Source organism: Clytia hemisphaerica, unplaced genomic scaffold (genome assembly GCF_902728285.1).
Source record: "Clytia hemisphaerica strain Z4C2 unplaced genomic scaffold, Clytia hemisphaerica genome assembly, whole genome shotgun sequence".
NCBI classification, from domain to species: Eukaryota; Metazoa; Cnidaria; class Hydrozoa; order Leptothecata; family Clytiidae; genus Clytia; species Clytia hemisphaerica.
Window position 1 is genome coordinate 1,800,387 of NW_027103510.1, and position 22,101 is coordinate 1,822,487.

At 35.3% G+C, this 22,101-nt stretch overlaps 1 protein-coding gene across 1 annotated transcript; it reads right to left on the reverse strand.

Annotated features, from left to right (window-relative positions):
• Nucleotides 1–5,069: 5,069 nt before the first annotated feature.
• Nucleotides 5,070–16,637, reverse strand: LOC136799137 (endothelin-converting enzyme homolog). Its single transcript, XM_067055830.1, has 13 exons — nt 15,749–16,637; nt 15,236–15,427; nt 13,004–13,093; nt 12,646–12,779; nt 10,375–10,597; nt 9,509–9,685; nt 8,957–9,119; nt 8,341–8,460; nt 7,383–7,510; nt 7,049–7,114; nt 6,572–6,667; nt 6,145–6,221; nt 5,070–5,719 (listed from the first exon to the last, which is right to left on the reverse strand). Exons 1-13 carry the CDS (start codon nt 16,598–16,600, stop codon nt 5,620–5,622), a joined length of 2,418 nt encoding a protein of 805 aa, XP_066911931.1. The 5' UTR covers nt 16,601–16,637; the 3' UTR covers nt 5,070–5,619.
• Between the last annotated feature and the right edge of the window lie 5,464 nt (nt 16,638–22,101).

Here is a 22,101-nt window from a genome sequence, read left to right on the forward strand (position 1 = left end):
ACCCAGCGTTCTAATTTGTTAAAAAAATTGGTACCCCTTTTATACATTTGTATACCTCTTCGGGTAGCTTATTCTCACATTCCGGGATTCACTGAGGAAACAAGACGCTAATTATAACCTCGAATAAGGACAAAACGATGATTTTTGGCACTGCAAGCGATCATATAGTCTGTACACAAACCCAATTTCTATGGATAATTTCAAAATTCATTGTCGTACTACCTTAAGGGAAGAAATTTTCACGGAACAAATTTTCACGGAATTTATTTTCGCGGTTTTTCGGCAAATCCGCGAAATTAAATTCCGCGAAACACGACTATTTTCAGGATTTAAAAAAATCACCCGATAATTGGTATTTTTAGGGCAAAATAGGCCATATTATGAACAGAAAATTCTCTCAACTGCGAAATTAAATTCCGCGAAAATTTCTTCCCGCGAAAATTTCTTCCCTTAAAGTACACTACGATATTATCGTGAGATACACTCTGGTACACAGAGTAACGATCATACATACAGAAAATTAGCACAATCGATCGCAATCGATCTTAATCGATAACAATCGAATTCAATCGATGGATAATCGATAATAATTGAATTTAATGGATGAAAATCGATACCAATCGATAATAAAATTTTACGTTCCTATCGATTGGCCATCGATTAGTAATCGATCGATCATCGATTACGAACGACTTTTATCGATTGACATAGATTAAATCGACAATCGATGTTATCGATTGGGTACGCCTGGTTTGTAATACAGATCATTTGGCAGTGTAGTTGCAGCCTATACAAGAATTGGAATCTAAAGTCTGAAGTTGTAACTCCTTTCCAGTGACCCCGCAGAGAAATTTTTAGTTGGCAGACACTGACTTTAGGTTGGTTTGGAAATCGTTTTATTTTGAAATGTAATCTTCACTTTAGATGAATACTTTTATTTATGTGGATTCATGAAAGGTTCATGGGCAATATGAAAATTGCGTAATCAGAGAACGTATGTCTCGCTCATTATAAAAAGGCCGACACAAACTTTCAATAATTGGATTGTAACATCGAGTTAAGTCTCTTTTGTTAAGTCACCAGGGGGTAAATAAAACAGACCTTGATACATTTATCGTTTGTTTCAACTTGACGATTCGTTTAAAACTCAGCCTCCTAAATATTTGGGGTAGGTAAAATATGTACAAAGAAATTCATACTTTTCCAACCCGGCGAATCTTTAAAAAAGAAGCGAACAATAAAATATAATTACCCTTTCCAAATAAACCTCTTCGGTGGCGAGCGTAGTCTACTCTGACGTAATTGTAAAATTTATGTGATGGGAGTTTGACATAGTAATGTAATGTTGTTTGGGGAATTATGAAGTTCTCTGGAATTTCGATTGCATTTATTCAGGATGATTTTTTATGACTTCTAATGGTACTTTTTCTAACGAGTTTGATTACTCTGTTCTCACACTCATGTCTTTTTTTTTGCGTCCTTTTCCGTGATTACTTTTATTTATATTTTTAAAGACAGGTAAGAAGGCATTTTGTGACTGACCCCTTACATCAAATTGATGTAAGGGGTCAGTCACAAATCGATTTTAGGTTAGAAGAACGTCAATTGACGTATATGGGTGGGTGGGTTAAAGGTTGTTGACGTTTTTCAGAAACATCGATTTTTCATTCCATGCCAAATATTACTTCTCGCCATGTTTCTGTTTGATCGCTTCGTTTGTTTTGAAAACCAAAACAAACGGCCCGATGTTTATGATTTTTCTTTGTTTGACGGCCCGAACGGCCCTTGAATTTTTGCAGATGGCCGTTCTTTCTGTCGCTACATACTACGGAGATAATTAATTACGGGAATTTTGTGAACAAGTTAAGAAATCATCTCCGTTTCTTTTTTTTTCAAATATAAACGATGCGAGCCGTATTGAAAATCAAGATGGCTGACGAAACAGCAATGAAGGCAGTTTTTATCGATTTTCGGGGATATCAAGGTGTTTGACGTTTTTGGGTGTGGGTGGGTGGGCCAGCTTTTAAAACGTCAATTGACGTTCTTCTAACCTAGAATCGATTTGTGACTGACCCCTAACTGCCAGCCACTTTTTATTAGTAGTTTGGAATGGACATTCAGAAAAAAAGCGAAAAAGTATCTCAAATTGTGTCATGTATACACAGTGAGAAAAGAGAATTTTCCGTACACTTACCATTACCATAATTATATGAAACAAATAAAATTATTTAAAAAAAAAACATAAAATATAAACCAACTCGACTCGACTTGCCTTGCGCTTGCCTGCTTGCCTTTCTGACCGTTGTTGAGAAGATCAAAGTGGGTGTATTATGAATTGATGATATTTCCAATCCTACACGAAGACACAATTGGATTGACCATTTTGCCTTTGTCTGAATCCGGGGGGGGTATTAGGGTTGGCGGATGAGGGGTTTGTGCGGACGGACCCCGGGGGGGGGGGGCAGCTGGGCAAAAGGACTGACGGGTATGTGCGGGTCCTAAGGGTACCTTTTCCAATATGTTTAAAATGCACTGTAAGGGTTGGAAAAACTAGAGACGCACTGTAAGGGTAGACATTTCAGAAAATTCTTGAAAAACCTAGATATTTTGACCAAAAATGCTAGAATTTTGACCATTTTTTGCACGAAAGGGATCGGAAATTTGGGGGAAAATGCACTCTAAGGGTATGATTTTCACTTATTTTTGCTGCACTGTAAGGGTGCAATCTAAAAAGCCAATTTTTGGCCCGCACATACCGTTAGTCCGCAAACCCAGTGCCCCCCCGGGGGACGGACCTCCGAAAACCGACCTTTTTGCTGAAAAGGTGACCCTTAGAGAGACTTTTTTGAACAATTTTCTTCGATTTTTGAAAAGAGTTTTACCAACTTTTTACTTTAGTTTAGTGAGACTTTTTTACAATTTTTTCTCTCAAAATCAAAAAAAAATTCCTATATCTTAAAAATCGGGAATTTTCCGCTTTTTTATAAGAATAGTGTATTTTGAATGAGGGTCAAGTATTCTTAAGAAAGTGCCAAAATTGAGGGTGAAATATTCTTAACGTATTCTACTTTTTTAGACTTGACTTTTTTACAAACATGATAAATGATAAATTTGAGAGTTTTGGAGTTTTTTCTGTTAACCAAATACAAAATGACTGTATTCTTATCAAATTCTGTGAAATTCACCCTAGAGGGTCCAATTTTCACCCTGATATTCTTATAAAAAAGCGTGTACTTTAAAACTTTCTGATTTTTCCGACCTTGGACGTTGGAGAGACTTTGAAAGGTGAAAAAACCGACCCTTACCGTCCGAACATACCCAGCAGCAGCACCCATTTTTGCCTAAGTACCCCCGGTCTGAATACATGTTTTTATAAGCAAGTGTCTGCCCCTTGTCCAGGCTCGTGTATGCTTAAGCTTTCAACACAATTTGGCATTGCATATGCTCATATGCTTATGAATTATAATTATTTATAGAAAAAGAAAACCCCGAGCCAAAATTTGATTCAAACAGCGCTCAGATTTAGGGCGCATGTGGAATTTGACTAGCCTTGGAATGTCTTTTTCAAAGATCACTTCTAACCCTTTTGAACAGAAAAAATCATTGACTTAAAATCATTGAAATATTTCAGACTGGCTTATATGCATATGTTTTGCTTATAAGGAAATCTGCAAATCTGATGAGCCTTATGCCCAGGGTACTACCCTTGCCGACCGACAGGGGTGTGCTGCTGAAGTTTGAAAAATAGGCCCTACGTGGGAGTCGTTTTTTGAAAAAAAGTGAACGTGAATGGGACTGAAATTCCAAAATTTTCCCCAAAAAGGTTTCCTAAGAGGCCCTTAAAAACAGGTATTTTGAATATCGCGAAAAGAGCTTTACAAATAAGCTGGAGGTAGCGGTTCTTGGGCAAAAAGGCGAGAAGCAGGAATATGCCACTGGCAAAGGTACTTTTCTTTCATCTACGAAAAGATAAGGTGTATTTACGAAAAAAACATTTGAGAATAATAAATTATTCGTTTTTTGGAAAGTTTTGGGAAAAAGCAGCATTTTGTTATTCCATGGGGGTTCGCTCGCTGTTAATGAAGTGTCCGCCTAGCGAGTCTTCATAGTTTTGTTGCAATAGCAAGTAGACTGAATAAAAGTTGTTCTTTAAAACTGAAAGGATCCTCGAACCGTTCTCGAATCATCGGAGAAAAAAATTATCTGTGTAGGTAAATTGGAGGGCGTAGTCGTATTACTGTATCATAAAAGGTGAAAAATAATGAATGGAAATAAAAAAAGAATTTATGAAAATAAAAACAACATTTACTTACAAAATAACACACAATATACGTTTTATCATATTTCTGTACAAACGAACTGAACTGAACTACGGTTATTAGAGTCTACTCCAGTCAGAAGAACATGGGATTTAAATTCCTTCTTCTTTTTCCTTACCATAAAATATTTCTTATCAAGCATAAATATCATAGTTGGCCTCGGTTTCAAAAAGATTCAATAAATAAAACTTAATATAAACGGTTTACTTACATGAATATTGAAAGGCAGTAAAATTCTGAAATCAATGATCAAGGGTCTAAAATCTCTCATACAAGTTTTAAAAACCCACTATTCTTATATAAAAGTAGTAAATCATATATTCTCTCTGGAGTATAGACCATATGAGGGTACAATAAAAACTCTGATATAAATTGTCATAAATATTTACAAAATGTTTGTTCAGTTTTAGCATCTACAATCAGTGACAAAAAATGTGGCAATTTCTTGAACAACTCCCTTCCCCCTAATATCAGTGTTGATGTGAGCTTTTTCTAGGACTGGTGGCAGCCTTTCCACCCATCAACATTGATACTAGGGGGGATTCTTACCACAATATTTAGTCACAGATTGTAGGGCAGCCCGAACCTGTCACCAAAATCAAAAAGATAGACAGCACTGTCCATGCGGATTCTTCTTTCTCTGGTTGCCAATATTCAATTTTCTTTGGATCAATGAACTTGGTTCTTCTCATTTCTCAAAGAAGAATTCTAATTCTAATTTTGTTTGGCGGGCGTCAACTAATTTTTGTTGTATGATGAGTTTCAAAACAAACATCGTTTTGTTACATTTACGCTTATTTCATTACATATCTGCATATAGAACACCAATTCAATCAAAATCTGGAAAAGGACTGAGTTCGAGTTTAACCAGCTCAAATTTTTATGATGCTGTTGTATTTGCGCGAATTATAGAGATAAAATTTCGGCGATTTGGCCTATTCGCAAATTTTCGCACAATTTAGAATTGATTTTTTAAAAATTAAGGAAATTTTTCCTTTTGGCAAAGGACCCGTCATTTTGTAAAAATTTTATCTGAAAAAAAAAAGAGTGTTTTTAGGGAAAATCTGAACCATTTTGAAAAATAATTAATTTGTCGAATGACTCAATTCGCCGAATTCACCGAATTCGCCATAATTTCTTCTTATTTCTTTCCCATAAGGTTTTTGCCATTAAAACGTGACGATTGGTAGATGTATCACGGAACTCAAAATTCCCGCCGAGGGTAGGTATTACCATCGAAAAATGATTCTTTGAAAAACAACTCATCCTGTTTACTCTGACCATCAACATCGACAATTCTTTACCATATTTCACATTTCTCTTTCGGATTCATATGTGAACCGACTGGACAATTAAATACTCTTGCAAAGTCGCGGTTGTTTTGTACCGAACCTCTCACCCTATGAAAATAAATTATAATTTAGTTTAAATGATAATCAATAGCCACTAAAAAGGGATACCCATCGACATACATTACTGGTGTTCCCATATTCATTCATATCTTAGAAATGGTTATACTTTATAAGATAAGGTCTTTCATCTGAGTTTACTTTTGTAAGGTCAAAAATCCGTCATATCAAAGAATCGTCCAAATTAAAAAATCTCGCAAAAATGCAAAATTTGATCTCGCAGAATCTAATCACATTAAAAGAAAGCAACTCATCTCAATTTTGAAAACTTGCATTGCAACAGGTGAATGTTTTCTAGACCAATTCCAAATTTGAGAATTTCAACTTAAGTTCTGATCATAATTGCGATTTATGATGATCTCATAAGGGTTCTAAAATTATGACGATTGGTTTGAAAATGATCATAAACCCCTTACCTCTCGATAGCCGGACTATGAACATCAGTTTCGACTTGATGAATGAGAACTTGGTTCAATTCTTCTGTGCACCACGACTAAAAGAGAGAAGAGAGATTCTATTTATTTTTGACTCGCCATATGGAAGGCTTTAGAGAGCTTTCTTTAAGACTGAGGCTAGCTAGTCTAAAAATCTTTTTTTATAACAGCTTTAAACTTACACTGGTGCCAGTAGTGTAGTAAAATAACCCGGTAAAAAATGTTTACTTTGTCTTGGCCCGCACCCAGGCTCTCAAAGTCTCAAGTGGCCTTATGGGGTAGTAAATAATAAAAAATATCAAAATCCTGGTAAAAGGGTACATTACAACCAAATTCCAGCTTTTATAAAATTAAATCAACAATGTCTGAATTAAAACCTAACAACAGATTGAAATAAGTTGGGCCTTACCTGAGCAAAAGAGACGAAGAAGGCTTGGTCGTTGTTCAGGTTAACACCAGGTAATCTTTTCTCGTCACCACTTGAACGAGTGTACTCTTTGTAAGCCTAAACAGAATTGGAAAATTGAAATATATAAAAAGATATCAATATCCAAAAGTAGCCAAGAGTGGCAAATACAAAACGGATTGCACTACGAAACGCTATTCAGCTTTTCTATTGGATGGTTAGAAAAGGGGAATGTTTCTCGAGTGGGAGTACAGTTGACTCGCCATAAATTGAGCTTCTTTACTAGAAATGTGTTCGTGGTTGCGAAACACAGTCTAATCTCGAGTTCGCCTTGGACTTTCTAATTCTTGAAAGCCTACTGATTCTCTCTTTCACTATTTCAATGTTTCAAGTTGCTCGTGTACAAGTTATTGGAATCGAGACTTTTCATCATAGACATGTTTGAAAAAATCATGTCTGTCCTCGGGAAATTCTACTCACCCTATAAGCGGCTTTCAAACCACCGTTATCAGCAATATTCTCACCTAACGTTTCATTACCTCTGATCTGCAAATAATAACAAAAACATACAGTCACATATAAAATCTCTTCCGTCCAGAAATTCAAAAACAAAGTATCAATTCTAATTTTTTTGACCACGTACTAAAAAACTTATTCTTTAAAATCAAACCCATTAAGAATGTATTTAGTCTGTTCATGTCTATAAGGTATGCACAGGAGAATTCTTTTTCAAAGGTATGGCGTACATTGTAAACGTAATGGCGGATACGTTTTGGCGGAATTGGCTGTTTTTCGGTAAAATCAAAAATCATACATTTTTTCCAGCTTCTTTGAACTTGGAGTATTCATCAACAAAGCATTTGGCTTTCTTTTTATATTCATCAACGACCGAAGCTGACCACCATGAAGAAACAAAATTACCATGCTTATCGTACTGACGTCCTAATGAAACAAAATTTTAAAAAATGAGAAACTGCTCTACAGTGGTGAAAGCGAGAGTTTTCGTCCGAGACTGGAAATGGATTTTACACAGCAGAGTGGCACATACTCTTGAAATCTCATGCACATTATTCAGAATTTTGAGACGTTAAAGCCTCTTTATATACTTCACTCAGACGGGAATCCGTTTGAGACGGAACAATTTTTAACAGTGTATCTACTCTTAGGTTTCAAATAAACGGAAGGTAGGGGGGGGGGGGGTTCGAATAAACTGGGGGGGGGGTGGAAAATTTTCGAGATTTAATAAAACGGGCGGGGGACCTAATTGCCGGGGGGTTGGAAATTGTACTTCTGAAAACCCAAAAATAAGATAAATATATTAGGCTATTTAGAGAAAAAATTTTGACAGCTGAAGATATTCTTAAAAATTAATAAACGGAAGGTCCTAATAAGTTCCAGGAGGGGGGGGAGTTGAAAATTTTCGAAAAATTAACAAGCGGGGGGGGGGGGCGCTTATTTGGAACCTAAGAGTAGAGATTCTAAATTTTCAGGTTCTAGTGAAACACGATCGCTAAACCATTTTCTTTAAATTCATATAAATTCACCAGAAGCGCTTTTTAATCATCCGTAATTTCCAGCCTTAGATTTTATTTTCCAAACCCTAGAACTGTTCCTGTTCATCAGAGACCACTGCTGATGTGAAGATATGAAAACATGTAAGAAAATTGTTGACAGTAAAGTTCCGAGATGAAGATTTCTCACATCAAAAGTTATAGAAGATCGTACTTCAGATAATTTTTGTAAAAGGCACTCTGTAAGTCGTTTAATCTTACCATTGTTGTCAAAGCCGTGAGTGATTTCGTGTCCGATGATAGACCCCATCATACCAAAGTTAACAGATTTCGGATAGTTCGATTGGAAGTATGGTGGCTGAAGGATGCCAGCTGGAAATACTAAATCAACAAAAGTATTGTTTGTTAACAAAAAGGATACAATTGACACTCTTTAACTCGATGTCGGAAAGTCACCGTCAACAAGAAACTCTCATGAACGACGCCCTACTATTCAATATGCTTCTTTATTGGATGAAAATCAATTCCCCTTGAAAGTCGAATTAGTGAGCGTCAACTGTAAGTATAACAAAATCAAAACCTCACTTTGATTATCATCACAAAAGCAAAATTCAACTTCTTGTAGAACTCTAGAAAGTGGCGACCTTCCAAAAATGAACTTATCATCATGGGCATAATTGTTTTCCTGGCGGGGTCATCGATATGGTACGTACGTAAAAACTATCCAAACATTTGACATCTACCCCTTGAACGCAGAGAAAAATGACGTCATTCGAATAATAGACGTACGCTTTTGCCTCACTGCGAACGTATTATATGAATGGCGTAATGGACGAATCTGAAAGGTCCAGAAGGTATTGATAGTAATAAAACAAACCTATCTCGTTTTCAGTTGGTTCATAGTAGGCGTTAACGGTGGGCGGCGTCATGTACCATTTCCTTACGTCGACTGGCTTACGTAATTGCGTTAACGAATTATGAATGCTCCATCGCTGATCGGTCAAAACGTTCAGGAAATAGTCTGTTTCACTGAAATCCAGCTAGAAAAGAGAATCACCAGGTTAGATTAAAATGCGGAAAACGGGAGAACATCCGCACAGTGGTTTACAAACCATCTCGGGAAAATCAAGTCAAATGGCAAAAATTAAAAGTTAACCATTAAATAAAAATCAATTAAGGCTTAAAACAAAATAAAATGACCGATTGCTAACGTGCAGTACCAGCAGCCAGCTAATCAACCAACTAAAATTTGTAGGGCTTGATTACACGCTAACCACATATCAAAGAAATAAAGCTATGGAAATATTGCGAGAAATAAAGGATTGAACGAAAATCTTTCCCTGTGAAATATTCCCAACTGATAATTATCTGACTTGAATAGTTTTATGGTTAAAATAATCTTAGAAAAATAACTAATTCATTCATTTACCCCTTTATACGATTCATCTAATTCCTTGGGCTTTAAAATATACTCTGGATATCCAATCTTCTGAATGATGGCTTCTGCTTTGTGTTGTGCTGACATTTTGGTGATGTCGTCCATCCAGTTGATGTCTTTTAAGCCGTCGATGAACGATTTCCGTACGCGCTCCACAAGATCGAACGCCTTAAAGGGAGTCGTTTGAAATATAGTCAGTCAACCCTCCGTAATTCAAATCTTCATTATTCGAATTTTTCTGTAATTCGAACTAAAATATTGGTCCCCTCACTTTAAAATGAGGTTTAAATCACTCTCTGTAATTTCGTTCCCCTGAAGATCGAATTATAGATAGTCAGCTATAAGTCATTTCCAAACTGTATGTGAAGGCTATTATATAAACAGGCTAGAATCTGGGACGATTAAAATTCTATAATTCTTGATCAAGAATCTCAGTTTTTCAGTTTAAAACTTCTAAAAATCCGATGAACTTTGAGTCCATTGGGAGCCCAGTTTGAAGCTTTCTACGTATAGGGCCTTATATTATATTATGTATATTATACACAAATATATTTGAAAAAGAAAGAAAACAGATAGCATAAATCAGAGAAAGATAGACCATTTCACGGTCGCAATGAATCATGGGTAATCAGGTCAAACAACATATTTCAATTAGCTGGATTACTTTAATGATATTCATGACGTCATGTTTTCTACGGAAACATCCCAGTTTTGCCAGTAGTGACAAATTTTAAACAATTTTCTAAAGCTTAGATTTGCCACCACTGGCCCGTAGAAAACATTACGTTATGAATATAATGAATTATGGCACAATCAGTCCTGACTACACATAATGCTTTTCGACTAATATTACATACCATGTCATGACTATCGTCCTTGAAACTCTTTTTCACGAACAGCGACCCCAAAGCAAAGCCTACAGCTGAGTCGGTTACAGATACGCAACGTTTCCACCGTTCCAACTTTTTGTACGTCCCTCGTGACGCGATTGTGAGGTTCTTTCGTAGCGCGATTATATCTTCCGTGAGGAATGAAGAGTAGGCACTGAGTACGTGGAACACTACATAGTTGTTGACGGTCCTGTAAAGAAAGACCAGGAAAAATAGACATGCAACCTGGAGGCATAATTGCAATTCTTTAAATTAATGGTCTACATAAGTAATTTTGAAACAGAAGACATTCTTTTGAAAATTAGAATAATCAACTGACGTAATGATAGTCTGAATTGCAGACCTCTACAAAGCCGCAGGTAGTATAAGGAGTACCAATCCGTTAGTGGATGCAAGCAGCCTAACGCAACGAAGGGTATTTCGTTTTCATGATTGGTTTTAACGTATTGATGGGTCCGATGGGGAAATAGCAGCGTTAGAATTTTAGCTCTCCCTGGATCTCCATCTTGCTTCACTTCTGTTTCTTTAAAGCTACTTGCGAGTTATTTTTTTGCTTTATACCCAATTTCAATTACCATCATTTATGAAAAAGACGACATATTGAACATATTGATAACATTGAGCTTATTATTTTTATATTGAAATACATTACAAGGGGATGAATTATTTGGGGTGTATATCTGACATTTGGACCCATTCTGAATGCGTCTTTTAAAAATGTAGGGTCTAATGTCAGTCAACCGTTGAGTCAGTCCCGTCGGTCGGCAAAGTTAACAGAAGGAAACAAAAACAAATAAACATGGCGTTCGTGTGACGGTTTACTTATATCAATAAAAGATTACGAAATTGTCAACTTTTTAGGTTTTAATTCAAAATATTTTGAAAGAATTAAAAAATTTCTAATCTAATCCTGTTGTGGATAGCATAGTCTTGAAAAAGGAATTCTTTATATGGATTCTCGTTTTGAGAAAGCGTTATTTTTAATACACAGACAACCCATCTTAGAAAGCATAACCCCTTCTTCTATATACGGTATGTCGGCACAAACAGTTTTTCCATTCGAGATTAAATTACGGATTAAGTTACGATCAAAACTGGGGTTATTCACTGTTAGTAGTTTGAAGTTCAAGTCTTGTTGCACATTGTCATCATTATTTACCGATTATTAAAACGAGCCTATAAGCTTTATGCTAGTAAATTTTTGATGATAGGATGTTCTTATTTTTTGACACTTTGAAATTGTTCTCAGCTGTTCTTATTTCCAGGGAAATTGCCTTACCACTTGCCAAGTGAAGCCACGGTCCTTGAGCTATCGACCGCAAGAGTCTATGCGATACATGTTACGTGATAATATCAAATTTGTAGAATAATGTTCTCTAGTTTTCCTTACGTACTAGCGCCGTAAATAATTCATTTTGAGATTGATCATCTAGCAGGGAATTTTGTTACGACTTTCGATAACATCAGGAAAGTATGTGAAGGAGGCACTTAAGAAATCAATCAAACAACTCATTTTTGAGCAGTAGCTGCTAATCACCATTAAACTAATTAATATCTCGTTAAGGCTGAGAGATCTTAATCCCGTACTAAAAGATTAGGTCCTAGCTAATAATCAATGTTTTTTAAATGGCGGATGGCTTTAACTAATTTTGTCGGAAATGTTTCATCAGAAAAAGTATGCACTAGATCGAAACTTGGACTTATAAGCCATGGTCGAAAAAATCAGAACCCGTCAATTTAAGCCAACAAAAAGGTTGAGTCAAAACATGGCCTTCCAATAATTGAGAAAATGATTTAGACTTTGTTAAAACTTGATCGATATCAAGATATTACTATGCTCTTTCTTTAATTAAAAGTAAGCGATTTTAAACGAGCCAGGGTTCCGTCGGAACCGATCATAAAAAGTATTGAGATATGTGGTATGGCAATACCTTGGTGACCGTAGTGCAATGGTAGAGTATCTAACTATAATGCGCAAGGTTGTGGGTTCAATCCCCAGCCGGGTCATACAAAAAATTCCCAAAATGGTACTTGATGCCTCTCTGCTTGATGCTCAGCAATTAAGAGAAGGATCAAGGGTAGGTGGAGCAATCCAGGGAGAAAGAGTGGCGCCCTCCCCTACCTTCGGGTAGATAGCTATCGAAAGTGGAGCCTTCGGGTCGTCTCCGGACTGCGGTCACAAACTTTACTTAATACCTTCCTCAAATAAAAACAATTAAAACTTCACTCTTTACTTACTTTAAGTCGATGTTATCAGTGAAATTCTTCAAACGTTTGAAATAGTCAAGATGGTAGACAACTATAGGTTCGTCTTCCGTAATTTTGACACCTGTATCACGATACATGTATTTCACGTAGTCTAACCAGTTGATCTGAAGAAAATGAACAAAAAGTTAACATGACGTTAAATTGCAACAAATCTACCCTTTTTGAAAACAACAGAAAATAGAAATAGCATCTGAAAATGATCAATCGAAACATGAAAAGTAAAAAATACTACTTTAACAGAATTGGATCACAGCTCCTTTTTATCATTATGTGAATTTCACTGTCCAACAAATAAGAGCAAACTAGGCCAGATTTAAAGGATCTTTACCTTATCCGAGGAAATCTTTTGTAACTCCTTGAGTGTCGTTTTATGATACATTTGGTCGATGGTCACCAATTTCTCAGGTGGAACGTATATCTGTAGAAAGATTTGTTGAAAATGAAATTGAAGAAATCTCGAAACAAAATGGAAGTAGGAGGATCATAATATTCATTTTATGATTTGTGTATTAATTCTATGTCTGTTTTCAATGGGCAGTTAATTGCATTTGAATTTAATTTTTGAGCTCTTTTCAATCTTTTCAAAATTGCACAAACGTTCTCAGACACTTCCTCGTTTCAAGGCCGGTGGGAAAATTCTTTCATAATATAAAAGTCCGTAGTTTTACAAAAAGGGATCAAAGGTATTCTCGACGCGATCTTAAAAAGAAGGGGTCGCGTGGCACTATTTTATGTACACAAATAGTCGAAATGAAGGACCTATACACTCGGAATTAATGAAATTTCAGCCAAAAGATTAAAAAAGGTTGTTTACTCGAAAAAAGGAGGGTCTCTGACAAAGTTAATTTAAAATATGAAAACACGTTAAAAATAGCCTTCCCAGTTAAAGAAATACTTATTTCCAGAACTACTAGATATATTTATAGTGAATTCATATGGCACATCATTAATCAGGCTTAATAAGTCTTAATTACTCTTAATGAGACGTGATAAAGGAAGGTATTTGAGATGCTTATCACTGTCTTTTGATTGACGGATGAGTCAGCTTGTGATCTCATAATTTGTCTCTATGTACATAATGTCACTGACAACGGAGTTAAATGTTGTACATGAAATGCTTAACAAGAATATTTAACTTCATAGGGTCACCCCATGTCTAGGCCCCAGGCAAAAAAATAGGACCCCCGCAAAGATTTAGGTCCCCCAAATATTAAAAGTTTTTTAAGCAGCTCCAGTCCTATATCTAGTATAAAACATGTGTTGATTTAATATCGTTTTTAGGAAAATCACATTTATATTCTATTGACTATAATAGTTAATTCAAAATGGTAGACATAAGTGAAAACAAACAGAATTAATAGACTGTAAAATGAAAGGTTTTTGGATAAAAATGTGGTAATATAAAGAAAAATAATAGAAGAAATAGTCAGCCCCAGCCTTGCCATTAAAATTCCAGCCCCCCACCCAAATATTTGGCTGTATTTTAGCTCCCAGTTTACGTTTGTAATTTTTTGGGTGACATTTGGGGGGAGGGTTGCGCTATGTAACTTTGATTGATGTCTAGTATTCCAGTGCAAAGTGATATTTATATCCAGGAGCCGAGCCAAGTTTCTACAAGCAGAGTTAACGAAAGTTTCATGTTTTTGACACTAAAAAAAGTGGTGATTTCCAGCCTAAGTTATGACTGATAGCACCTCCAGTTTACAGAACTCTCTTATTAACCATTGTAAAAGAACATTGAATTTGATAAAAACAGGGCTGACTAGGGGCCTATTCCTCTTTATAGATGCCGCATGCGAGCAGCAAGTCACTTTAAAAAGCAGAATGTGTCACGGCTTAAGTAAAATAACATAGTTGACGCTCTCTGATTTGATTTTTAAGGGGAATTATGGAGCGTATCGAATTATGAATGTCGAATTAGAGAGCACCAGCTGTATATTCTCATAAACGCGTAAACAACGATTTTAGACAACCTGACAATTTGAAGGGATGAGCTGACAGACTCCTCGCAGATGAACGAAGGATAATCCGTTCTATTTAGCATACTAATTACGAGATAATGATACTGTACACCTTCGACAAAACAACTTTGCAAAGTCAACAACTATGATATGGGAAAAATACAATTTTCTGTAGAGACTCGTAGAAATGCTAACATGACTCCCAATGTAGTGCTTCAGCAAGTTTAAGATTATGAAGCAAAACGGAGGACTACCCTAGGTACGATGCTCACAGAAAAACAATTTCCTATAGAGACTCGATGAAATGCTATTGGATGCAAACATGATTCCCAGTGTAGTGAATCATTAGGCTTAGCAATATGAAGCGGAACGGAGAACTACCCTAGGGACGATTCTAACAGAAAAACAATTTCCTATAGAGACTCGATGAAATGCTATTGGGTGCAGACATGATTCCCAGTGTAGTGAATCATTAGGCTTAGCAATATGAAGCGGAGCGGAGAACTACCCTAGGGACGATACTCATAAATTACTAAAAAGAATATATAGGCCAATGTCAGAGAAAATCAAAATTTCGATGCAAAATAAACAAATCTTACCTGTTTCAAGCTCTTCTCAAATTCATACACATCGTTGGCCATCTCGCGGAGTTCTTCCACCGTCGCGAAATCATGATCAATCTTTGATCCCAATGCTACCATATATTTGATGGATTCTTCAACGATCTGTTTACTTTGGTTCGTTTTTTCGTCATAAATGTAAGGCGCCATTGTGATACCAGATTGGTAAAACTATTAAGAGAGAGAGAAATTTTTCGACTTTAAAAATTGCACAGATCGCAAGCTATAAGATCCTCGAAGGTTTAAGAGAAACAATGGTTGATTAAGTTCTCAAAAGTTCAAAAAGATTGGCAAGTCCAAAATTAAAGCCAAAACGTAAGTATTATTATTAGAACAAACGTTATAATGGAAAGTTGTACAGCTCTTGGTGAAGTGGTGAAAATACCCAAAAGCAGTAAAATTAGGATTAAAGTATTTTGAAAGACCTTTTTCTAAGATAAAGCCTTTTACGACTGTTTAGACAAAGTAGATTTTTACCAAAATGTTAATTACCTGTAAAATATTTTTGGAAGAGTCTTTATCATCATGACCGACTGAGATACTGAAGAACGGTTGCATACGAGTTTGTTTGTAAAGGGTTGTGAACAAACTCATCAAAGTCTTATGCCGTAACGTGTCTGTAGAGTTTAGCGTGACGAAATTTGTAACGTCGTTCATTAGAGATACGAGAGGCTGTATACCCTGTTTATTTATACGTTTCAAGTTCTTACAGCTACGGAAGATTTTATATGCGTTGTGTTCGGCAACGCTAGTAACGTCTGTCGCCTTCTTAACGCGTGGATCTTCTAAAATGTCTTTAAGTATACGTTGGTTACGCTTCATTACCACCGATATCGTATCCCAAGCCGACTCGCCGTCCGGAATCGGGTTACGTTTTATCCATCCGGCGCAAGAATATAAATAAAAATCGTCACACGGATTTATCGTAGTGTCCATGGCAGCCTGCATAAAAGCAGCCGCTTCAACGCAGCCCGGCGTCACGCAAACATTGTCCGTACAGTTCGGTGCATGCGTCGGCTTAACGTGCGACGACGACGACTTCTCCTTATTCTTGTAAAAGTCTAATAAATCTTTTTGATGGAAATATAAACATATAAACACAACGGCTATTAATAAAAACACAATCGATAAAACCAGGAACGATACGTTAACGGTTTTCTTACGCCACGGTCGATTATACGTATTGTCTCTTGGGATTTTGATATCAATAGATGTATCATTATCATCAATATTTAAACGTTGTCTATCACCACTATCATTCTGTTTGGAGATCAAATCCTCAGTCGAATCCTCAGTAGACATCCTTCTTGAACCTCGACCTCCTCGCCAAGGTTTACTATTCATTATGAATATTTTTTGTTTCGATCACCTATTTGAATAAAAAAACAACGATTCACGAGATAGAGAGACAGACAATACAAAAGAAAACTAAAAATGAACTTTTCTAATCTGAACGGCTAATCTAGTACAAACAATAAAAAATTCTAATTACTTTAGATCTTTTCCCGTATCGAAGCGCGCGCTCTTTTTTTATTGTATTCTCGTTTTTAAAGATGTGATTAAAATTCTTCTAACAAAAAATCTACAGAATATTTATGACACCAGACGGAATGGAGTGGAATGGAGTAAAACAACGGAAATCATGGACAACAATCTTTCCTGAGTTTAGTTTTTTTTAACTCGAAAACAGATCTTCGTAAATTTCTAGCCCTTTACATGGTTGAAACTTAATCTGATAACAGATCGTCCATTCTGACGCATACCCCGTTCTTATTCAAAGGGTTATGGTTTGGTTGCTCAGCCAAAACATTCAGAAGCGCGTCAACTTTTTCTTGAAAGCGAAAGCGAAAGTGACTGGGTTCTTATGTTTATGTATGTACTATTTATTAACAGTTGATTTTGGTGCAATTTTGAGCCAATCAGCACGCTCAAAAGGTCAATATAGTATTCATCCCAAATGGGATTAAAACCTTGGCAGATTCTCTTACGGAGCCATGGCCTGTAGAGTGAATTCGTGCCATGCGGGGAGTATCAGAAAAGTTTGAAACGTGGAGGCATGGACAAAAGTTACTTTCAAAGCGTAAAGGGAACCCGTATGGGAATATCTTCAAATGTTATTCTCTACACGATGTTATTTTCTGGGAAAAATGACCTCTTCTAAAAAACTATTATTTGATCCTTAAAAATGAGAAGCAAATAAAGTCGCCAAGAAATTTCGCTCATCGAATTACTCGAATCTTTATAAACAAATTATAAGCTTTCCTATCGCTTCCTCTTCTCTTAGAGTCTGACTGTTGACTTGTTCGATTAAAAGTATTTCCTCAATAAAATTTTTCTTCCTTGAAACCATTACAGGAATTTTTGATTGATTTTATAAATGACGTAATCGAACACTACATCATCAGAATGATGCTTATCTAGCAATAGCAAGAATGTCCCTTTGGCTACAGGAAAGGACATACACTCATTTTGTTTTATAAGCATACGCTAAATTTCGGCTGAAGCTCAATATGCTTAAGTAAAGCTCAATTTTGAGCCTCGACTATGCTTAACCCTATGCTTGGTAAAAAAATTATGAAGGGGGGGGGTAAGATTTTTCGCGCATTTTCCCCTCTCTTTAATCTTGAGAGAAATGAAGACATTCTATTGTTTTCGAATGTTTACCATATGATATATGATATATTCTTTCTTCTGTTATTTTCTGAAGTTTTGGTAATTATGATTCTAAAAATTTCTTTGGCTGAGCCTCAAGGCATGCTTAGCATATGCTTAATTTTTCTAGAAATTTGAGCTTCAGTATGCTTATAAACGTTATGCTTATAAAACAAAATGAGTGTAGATGAATAACAGCGGTTAATGTTTTCAAGGTTGGAAACAATAGAGATTTAACTTGAAACCCTTTCGGGTTTTTTTAAAGCCAATGAGACAGTTTGTTTGTAAATACCTAGGTGTCGAAATGATGTTCATTGTGATTCCAAGTAACTTACACCGAACAGAGCCGGATATTTCTATGATAAGTTTGCCAGAGAACCTTATAGCTTCCCTTTATGAGTTCAAAACCTGACATACTAAAGACGTTCAAATTAGAGCGTGCTAAGGTCGTAGACACAGGTAATTAGCGTCAAAAGGCTTCCTAATTTTTAAGCAAATTCAAACACTGGGTCAAAAAGGATCTTCTTTTGAAAATCTTGTAACTCCCAAATCAAATTATTTTTGTTAATAGCGTCATTGTTTTAGTTTCAAATCCACAGTGAAGTCTTATCCTGTCTTTACTTTTGCTTAAAAATTAAGGTGTAAAGTGATTTCTCTCATACAATACATTTACTATGTTAAATCCCAAGTGGGCAATAGAATCTGCAACCTATCCTAAGCAAAGAAAAGTGAAGCTTTGCGCCGCATCTAGAATGATGGCGTATCGAATTAAGCGCTTATTTTATTTTCACTTGGCAAATTTTTCAAAATCTGGTGATGAATTTTACTTTCAATCCGGTATTTGTGTGAAAGCCACGCGAGTCTCGCATTTCGGATGGGAAATATGTGGCTTCATTTCCCATCTAGAAGAGGTCTTTTAGCCCTTCAGTGCTTAGAATTCAATGTGTTGTTGCACACACAGATGTTCACCCCAATTTGTAGAAGGAAAATCGGAGAATCTCCATAAAGCAAAAATCAGCCACCCAGGTAGCAATTAGTAAAGATTTAAACTTCTGCTAACATTTAAGATTATCAAAATTCACAAAAAAATTATTTGTGAAAAAGTGTCCAATTATCACAGGTTATTACTTACGGTAGCAAAGCAAAGAATCTCGAGGAAAATAAATACAGCAAACAGCTGTTTCCATGAATCTACGAGTGTTGTTTACTTTACTTAACGAAAAAAATGATATAGTATGTCGCAATCTTCTAATAGAATTTCGATTGAAAACTCGAAAATGAGGCTGGGAAATGAGAAAAAAATTCTTCCAAAAAAATTTCTTCCAAAAAAGATTCTTCCAAAAAAAGATTCTTCCAAAACATAAAATTCGAATTATATGAAGCATGCCATATATGAAGCATTATCCACCTGCCCTGGAATATTTTATTTCTTGTTTCCAAAACCCTGGAATCTAAATAAAAAACAAGTGAAAAGAAAACCACCCCGGATTATTCATCCCAGATCAAACTCGCCCAAAGCCCCAAAATAAAACCCTCAGAAAATGACCGAAGGAACCAGTGTGCAAAAGTTAAGCCAAAAGGTGGGGCGGGATATCTTTTTCTGGGGAGGGGGAAATAGATTGAAATCTGAAATAATAGTGAAGAGATAAAATACTTCCGATTTTACTAAGATTCAATGGTTTATTCAAACCCTTTGAAAACGAAAGATTTTTATCAAGCATGAAGCAATCTACTATTTTATAGTATTGCTATCTAATAGTGACCTTACAGAGCTTTATCTCAAGATGTAAATCGCCTTAAAAATGCTCTACTACAGATAATACCCTAATGATTTTCAAATAAAACATTTCAGTAAATATGTATAAAGTAATTGAGCATTAATCATTAATGAAAATCAGATTTTATAGAGGATTGCATAGACTATAAATCATGAAAATTGGAATGCAGATGGAATTTCGAAAATCGGAATGCCGATAATTTCGAAAATTGCAATTAGAGGATGTCATAATGAATGTGTCACCATGAATTTGAATAGCTTTCTTCGCCAAAGGGACAAATATTGAAATATTAAAATTAAGACTCTCCCACCACCAAAGGACCAAAGGACCAAACCAAACGTTTCGTAAGATGAGAGAAAGATTCAAATTGTAGAACTTGTTCTATATGCTTTAGTTCGAGTTGAAGATTCGAAATATTTATTTAATTTAAAAGAACAAAAATTAAAATCCTCAATGCTTCTTTTAAACATGTACGATAGACGATAGACATCAATTCAAAATATACAACTAAAACAAGACTTCTCTTCTTTAACTATTTCAGCAAGTTATGTGACTGAAGTAACATGTTTCAAATACAATTCTTTATCCTATTTTAATTTTATTCGTGAGAGAGTAGTTCGTGAGAAGTCAAATATTGAGCAAAAAAAATTAGATAATCAAATTTATCAGATTAATTTGAGAAAACATAAACAGCAAACAATGATAATTGAAAAGACCTGTAAAACACAAAGAGAAAGACGTACATATTATATCAAAAGAAAACAAACGATTAAGAAAAAAAGCTAGTATATGAATTAATCCAGTCTTCTTTTTCTCTCACAAAAGTATTTAATCCAAGAAAGCTTGAAATTCCGCGAAACCAAACGAATATTTCGAACCATTTTAAGATGTAAAGTAGCCTTGAAAAGCACCAAGCGGACGAAGACGATTTCAAAAAACGACAAAGAAAATAGAAAAAAATCATAGCTTTCAGTAGCAAACAGCAGAAAACGTAAAATTGATGAGAGACCTCTTTAGAAATTGATAAAGTAGTAGAAATATTTGAGACTCTTAAACACGTTATAACAATAGACCTTTGAATAATCTTGATTATGATGACTGGTAGCCGCCTCAAACACTCGACATCATACTTGAACATAAAACGAAATTCAATCATGAAAAATAATATTCTTCATGAATAAGAATTTTCATTCCGTTTATCATAATAATAAAACAAAACAAAAGCAAAAAGACTACAGAAGAAACCTTTCTCTCTACAGCCTGACCTCAGCAAAATGAAATTACATTACAACTTTGACTTTATCTTCGAGATATCTGGTTAAAAAGGAGAAAATTTAACCATATTTAGGGTTAGCAGATTCAAGAAAATAAGAAAAGACTTGTTTTTAAAATGTCGAAATCCCCTTCCATCTTTTTTTTTGACAGGGTACAATTTTTCTTGATTCCCTAGAGCAGCATTAGTCTAGTAGCCCATTCTTAAATTAATTTTAATATTATGCTTTTTATAAGAACAGACTTAATAATATAAACGAAACATTAATGGAGCAAAACGGGAACAAAATACCAGGAGTTATTCAGTCTGCATGAAATCAAGCTGTTGGTATTCTTTAACTATATAAAATTAAACAGAAGGTCCAATCTTTGAATAAAATTGTCCTAGATTTGTAAAAATCGTCTTATAAAGTTAAAGACACAAGGTTTGCACAAAAAAAGAGTCGTTTTCAAGTAGATAGACTTACAGTTTAACATAAAAATGGGGAAAAAATGGGGAAGGACTTTCCAAAGTTAAGGAAGGTAGACTAAACAGTAGTAGAACTGGCAAAAAGCAAAAATAACCCCTATTTTACTCGATTTTCATTTACATAATAAACAAACCAGAGATTGTCTTTCTACAATATAAAGACTCAAATGGCAATAAATCTTCCCTTGCCTTCGTTGAAGAAAACATAAAGTACTTTGTTCTTATTCTGTGAAAAAAAGCTCAAAGCTTAGCAGGAACAGACTACAGTACATCTGCTTACTCGTGTGTGGGCTGTAATAGTGAGTTCATAGCGAGAAAAACCATCTTGTTGTGAGAGAAGTTATGATAAAGGAATGTTTCTGTCTTTCTAGCTGTCGAAAAAAAATAGAGAATTAAAGAAGAACAGAGAAGAGCAGACAGTGAAAACGAAAAGAAAGATAAGAAAGTCTACATTATAAAGCCAATGAAAAGAATAGAAAAATGCCAAATCAAAAAATTTAAAGGTTCACTCCCATTCATTACCTTTAACACCTCTTAATTTTTGGAAAAGACTTTTAAAGTGCTCTTCAGATCTGAGATGAAGACTTTCTTGTCAGGGAAAATGAACATCTTTTAGCCTGGTGAAAATAGAACATAAAAGATTTATTTTAATACCCTAATGACAATATTGCACT